The following is a 6,411-nucleotide window of genomic DNA, read 5'->3' as shown; positions in this document are numbered from 1 at the left end:
CCCCCCCCCCCCCCCCCCCCCCCCAACAACACACTATATTCGCATTAATGCAGAGAAAAGCAGGTGCTTCAAAAACTTGAACCGACATCTGAGGCTACAATTATCAGTTTACCACTGACCTTTGTGAGCACCGCTTTGACAAAGTGCTCTTCCTTTCTTTTCTATCTCTTCCTCGCCAGACACTCACAGCTCGCGGGGGTAACCCTGACCTCCGCTTTCATCTCCAGCGCTGCCGCCGGCCCCCCCGCCCCATGGGTAGAATACTGCTCCTGTCCTCTGGGATTTGCAGGCCAATTTTGTGAACAGTGCGCCCCGGGATTCACCAGGGAAGAGGCTGGCAGAGGGCCGCTCTCAGCGTGTGTGCCATGCAACTGCCACCATCATGGAACATGTCATCCAGAGACCGGTAAGTAAAACATTTATCTTTGACAAATACGAAACTGCAAATGTCACACAGGCATTAAGGGCTTTGGTGCCACTTCACCTCAAACATTTATCTTCTTTTTCTTTTTTTTTTTTTTTTTTTTTTACGGCTGTTGAAATACCAAAGTCTATGAAAGTGTAAAAAACACACACTTTGTAAATAAATATTAACCCTCTATCAGGCAAGTGACTATTTTGGTCATTTCTGCATACATTATAAGACAGTGACAGCAGCAGTTACAGCAGTGCTTCCCAACCTTTTTTGTCTCATGACCCCATTTTAACATCACAAATTTCTGGTGACCCCAGACGTTTTTTTGCTAAAATTAATTTGTTTTTGATCATGTAATAGTTTGCTATACTATGTTGCAAATAAACGTTAATTTTAGATGATATTTAGTCTATATAATGTAGATTATTATGGACAGAGGCAGAAAAGCCAGGTGTAGATTACTGCACAAAGGGAGAATTTTATTTTCCTTGGTCAGGATATGTAGTCAGTCCAGCTTGGATTTACAAGGCTGACAATTAATACTGAACAAACAAGAACTCAAACTATGAATTATGAAAGAGCTGCAGCATCTGAAACTGACCACAATGAACATTTGACAGAAACAGAACCACAGTGCTTCAGTTTCAGCTTCACAGTTTGTCATGTCTTTTATGGATTATGATTGTGTCTCTCAACTCACCATATACTTTTTATTAATAAGGTTTTTTTTGTAATTTTTTATCAATTACTAGAAATTTCAGGTGACCCCATTTGAATTCCAGGCGACCCCACATGGGGTCCTGACTCCAAGGTTGAAAATTAGTGAGTTATAGTGGGCAACAATCTGAGGTCCAATGTGGTCTCCAGGGTCTGTAAGGTCCAGGGGGTCTGGATCAGCACTTATGTTGGTCTAATGTTCTAAAAGGATGATGTTCTTTCACCTTACATGAGTGTTTCTTGTATTTTTAAAATATACTTCTTGGTTTATTTTTTTTTTTGTCACATATGGGTAAGGAACCAAATACGGTAACTTTATTGACCTTGATTTTCGACATAAACAATAAAACATTTTGTAAAATTTCACAAAAGTAAGTAGGGCTGGGGGATACAACGATAACAATATATATCGCGAAATAACTTTTCCTAAATAGAAATATGAGACATGCTCGATACAGTTTCAACGAAATTCATTGGTCCATGTTTTGACAGACATAAGAACAGCCAATCGTAATTAAGTAGCACCGCATCGAACCAATCACGCTAGAGCCACGGCAAGTTAGGTTGATGCACACAGCACCGGCGTAAGAGCAGCCGCAGCATACATGCTAATACAGGGTGACACAAAAAAACGGGAACTTTTTAACAATCCAATAAAACCAAGAGTGATGGAAGAAAAATGTTTTATTCGTAGTAATTGAAACCTTAAAACATGCCATTGAAGAAACAATGATGGAATTTTCATTTTTTAAAAATTACAGGGTGACCCAAAAAAACGGGAATTTTTGAAGTGCGTATTGGCAGACATGAGCAAGTGGCAGCACTGCGAGACAGTGACCTCGAGCAAGTAAACACACCCCATTTTAGTAACCAATGGCGGCTGTGCGAGAATTGTTCGGTAACTGTGTGATCTCAAGATTCGTTCCCTGGCCCCCGAGATCGCCAGATTTGTCCGTTTGTGATTTTTTCTTGTGGGGCTATCTCAAGAGCAAAGTGTACACGACTCGACCAAGAACTCTGGATGAGTTAAAACAGAGAATTCAGGATGAAATTCACAGTATCCCAGCTGAGATGTTGCAGCGGTCAATGAGGAATCTCAACAGCAGATTTCAAGAATGCATTCGTACAGGAGGACGCCATCTACAGGAAGGAATTTTTAAAAAATGAAAATTCCATCATTGTTTCTTAAATGGCATGTTTTAAGGTTTCAATTACTATGAATAAAATATTTTTCTTCCATCACTCTTGGTTTTATTGGATTGTTAAAAAGTTCCTGTTTTTTTGTGTCACCCTGTACTTGAGCTGCAGCAGGAGGTAATGAGTGTTCCCTTGGGGAAAATTCGACCAAGAACTCTGGTGACTAGGTTACTGGAAAGTAGGGTGCAAATTGTTTTGATTCCGGTGTACAACAGAGGCATAGAAGCCGGGAGTCGAACATTCAAAGCATGTTAAGTTTCATTTTCGGTTTACATCCGTTATGGCAGTTACAGAACGAACCTCCAAATATATACCCCAGACATTGTTTGGTGAAGATGGTCTGTTTTGTTTGTTTTCTCTTTTAAAACTTGAAATCTTTTACCTTTTAGTTTTAAATATATGTACCTGTTTTAATTTTCTGAAACAGCGGTATAATGTTCTTCAGCACATCTGTCATGTTCAACCACTGACAGAAAATAAATCATATTTAAATCAAAAATAACCTTCTGATGTCTTCACAACTAACTTATGACTAACGGAAAATTTAAGCTGGACAAAAACAGTGATTTGATTTATATCAATATTGTCTGATATGAAAAAAATTATCATGACATGATTTTTTTGCCATATCGCCCAGCCCTAAAAGTAACACATTCTTTTTATGTCCTCCAATAACACACTAAGGTTAACATTTGGAATTTCACAGTATTTCTATTGGTGAACGATAAAAGGTTAAACTCCACAATTTTTTTTATACTACGTTTAGTACAATACACAGTGAAGAAACCATTTTACAATATTTTCTGTTGCTCTCCTGAGAAGACACACACATCCATGATATCATTACACTGTCATAGCTTACAGACTGCAGATATAGAATAATAAAAGCCTACAATAGTAACTGGCCATGGATTTTAAAAGAGCTGAGTTTTTACCAGTCAAGGAGGGTCCACTAAAGGTGTTCTCAGCGCTCCACTGTAACAGAATTTAGTCTATTTGCAGCTTGACCTTTATAAAAATATCTATATCCTGGACACTGCTGCATCAATTCTGATCACTATCACATTTCTGTTTCGATTATTTCAGTCAGTCACAGCTTTTTGAGTATAAATGAAAAAACACTGAAATACTCTCAAAAGGAAAGCATCAGTCATCCACATTATGTTTAATTGTGGCTCGTAGTATTTATAATAAATACTTAAAAGACTAAAAAAAAAAAACATTTCCTCCCGGACCTCTGGGTCATTCTCATGTCTTATTTATTTTAGAAAATATTTGTCCAGTTAGCTATCTATCTCACTATGGGCTGTAAAAATGCTGAGTTTAACAGGGCGACAAAAAGATTCCTTCTGATGCTGCTGGAAAAGGTTCGAGGTGAGATCGAACTGACATTAAAAAAAACAAAGAAATGGAAAAGAAGATGGTAGTTAGCAAATAGAAAAGTTTGAATTAGCTGAGCTTCAGTCAGGTAGTCTATTTAAGTTCGTTTACATACAACACAATGGTGGATTTACCTACCGACGCTGCCCCCCCCCATTTGAACATGTAAAATGTTGAATAGGATATAAACGCTCTTTCCAGGATTTGAATCCAGGTCTCCTGCTTCCTTTGGGGGATTATGACTGAACACCTCTACGTCAGAATGCCGCCTAGATGTTAGGTTATGTTACTTACTGAGCTATCTGTTAACATGTACCTCGGAGTTTTCATTTCATTTCATTTAGGATGGAGGCAGGATGAAGAAAACTTATAACGCCCGCCCCTTTCTTCAAACATCTGCTTACATCAGATACGTTGCCATTACAGCTATTACAGTAAACAGTTTACATGATAGTCAATGAAAATAAAACTAGGGATGCTCCGATACCAGTATTGGGCATCGGCTCCGATACTCAGTGTGTGTACTCGTACTCGTGCTCATAAAAGTAATCCGATACAAATGCACCGATACCACTTACGGCTGTGTGACATTCACAGTTCAGTGGAGCAGGTATGCGGCGGTGGAATAATGTGTGTGGAGTGTGACGAGTGTGGAGATTAAACCAAATAAATGACAGTGATAAAAGTAACGCTGACTGAAAGTAACATTAAAGACACAGACAGATACGGACGGAACATTCTGTCCGTCCTCTGCGTACATTCCATCCATTTTCCAGGTGCTGGTGGATGCGTACCCAGACGGAGAATACCAGCGGGAGTACGGAGTGGTGCGGACCGCCACCAGCGGAAGTGAAAACGAAACTTATCACTCATTTGTCTTTTCTCTCCTGCTGAAGCTAAACTTTTAAACCTTACCAGTGAAAACACTGCAATATTTGTATCACATTAGTGTTACCTCTGTCGTCTACATGTTTGTTATTACTGACTTTTCTTCTTCTTCTCAAAAAAACTTTACTCTTCTTCGTGGTATTTGTCCAGTATGGTTAATTCAGAGCGGCGCCCCCTGGTGGATTAATTGACAAACGCTCATTCCAACACATTAAATGTCAGTAGCAGCACTTTGTTCCAGTCAGACTAATGACAACGACAATAAAGCACATTTACAAAAGGAACTAAGAACTGGAATGGGATTATTAAGTACTCGTATCGGTACTCGGTATCGGCAAGTACTCAAATGTAAGTACTCGTACTCGTACTTGGTCTGGAAAAAAGTGGTATCGGTGCATCCCTAAATAAAACAAATCCAAATTCCATAAGTAAAATTATTTCATTACATGCTTTTACAAAGCTTTTCTGTTCTCTCCTTATATAACCTCTTAAACTGAAAAATATTTGTACAGCTCTTCTCTTCCATTGCCAAAGAATTCCACATTCTGACACCAACAACACAATATACATTTACTTCACATTAGTCTGAATCCTTTTGCTGTTTAAAATTAAACCGCCTTCTAAGTTTTTCATCCTGCGATGCTAAAACAAATACTCAATAAATAATGCAAATTTGGAGGCAAAAGTCAGTTTCTCACTGGAAACACAATCAACAATGTCCTTAATTCAACTAACTCTTTAAATTTAAACAATCCTGATTTAACCCTTTCATGCATAGGTCACTCCAGTGGACAGTTATTCTCCAGCTGTTCTTCTATATTCATGGGTTTTGTTGTTTCAGTTCCATATCAGCCAATACAGTGGATGCTCATGCATCATCCCATACACTGACATTCAGACCATTACTGTAACTGTGCTGTTCTTGATAAACCTGATCTGCAGTGACATGTTTGAATGTAAATCAATTGTTATTTGTCAGACAAAAAGTTTTTTTTTTGCATATTATCTCCATGAAGTGAGTGATCACTAGCATTAGAATATGTTAAAATGTGAGAAGACATCAGATTAGCAACATTAAAAATGTTTTTATTTCATTGTTTTCATATCACTTCCTGATATTGGGTTTTAAACACGTTTCTTTACTTCAAAAATTAAATGCATGGATATTTTTGTAAGTCCATAGAAAAAAAAACAAACTTGATCACATTGTTTTTTTCACGGCTAAGGAGGAATTAAAAACACTCAAAAAATAAATCTTGACTCAGGTTCTCACAATTCATGCATGAAAGGGTTAATAAACAATTCATTTGTATGTTCCTTGACATTAACATTCTACATGATTCTTATTGCTCTTTTTTTTTTTTAATAAAAACAATGGCTTTGTGTTACTCATATGTGTGTTACCCCATACTTCCGTACAATAACTCAAATATGGCAGTTTATTGTTCATTGTTTATTGGGGATCTCCATTAGCTTCCACCGTAGTCGTTGCTAGTCTTCCTGGGGTCCCAGTTAAAAAGTCATCAAACATTGGTACATCATCATTCCCAATAAATACAGTGACAATGCAGGAGTAATAATAACACTTAACACATCCATTCACATATGGTTCACCCTAGATTTTAGTGTTCTTTTAAATACGTGTAAATTAGGTGAGTCCCTCAGCCTTTTTGGCAAATTATTCCAGAGTTGCAATGCCCTGAATAAAACAGACTTTTGCAGTGAATTAGTTCTCGGTGATTAATGACCAAATCAGCTCTAAAAGCACATATAGTGCAAATGTACATGCACGAACCCTCTCCTATCGCTTTTAT

The 6,411-nt window shown here is 37.8% G+C and overlaps 1 protein-coding gene across 1 annotated transcript in view; it reads left to right on the top strand.

The window, feature by feature from the left end:
- Positions 1-6,411, top strand: part of LOC115430389 (laminin subunit gamma-3-like) — an 88,589-nt gene that overhangs the window by 7,412 nt on the left and 74,766 nt on the right. The window contains exon 4 of the mRNA XM_030150380.1: positions 180-406. Coding sequence (XP_030006240.1) covers positions 180-406 — 227 coding nt within the window. The remainder of the gene's footprint in view (positions 1-179; positions 407-6,411) is intronic.

Source organism: Sphaeramia orbicularis, chromosome 12, assembly GCF_902148855.1.
Source record: "Sphaeramia orbicularis chromosome 12, fSphaOr1.1, whole genome shotgun sequence".
Classification (NCBI taxonomy): Eukaryota; Metazoa; Chordata; class Actinopteri; order Kurtiformes; family Apogonidae; genus Sphaeramia; species Sphaeramia orbicularis.
The sequence above is the reverse complement of the archived record's forward strand: the minus strand, read 5'-3'. Positions and strand labels throughout refer to the sequence as shown.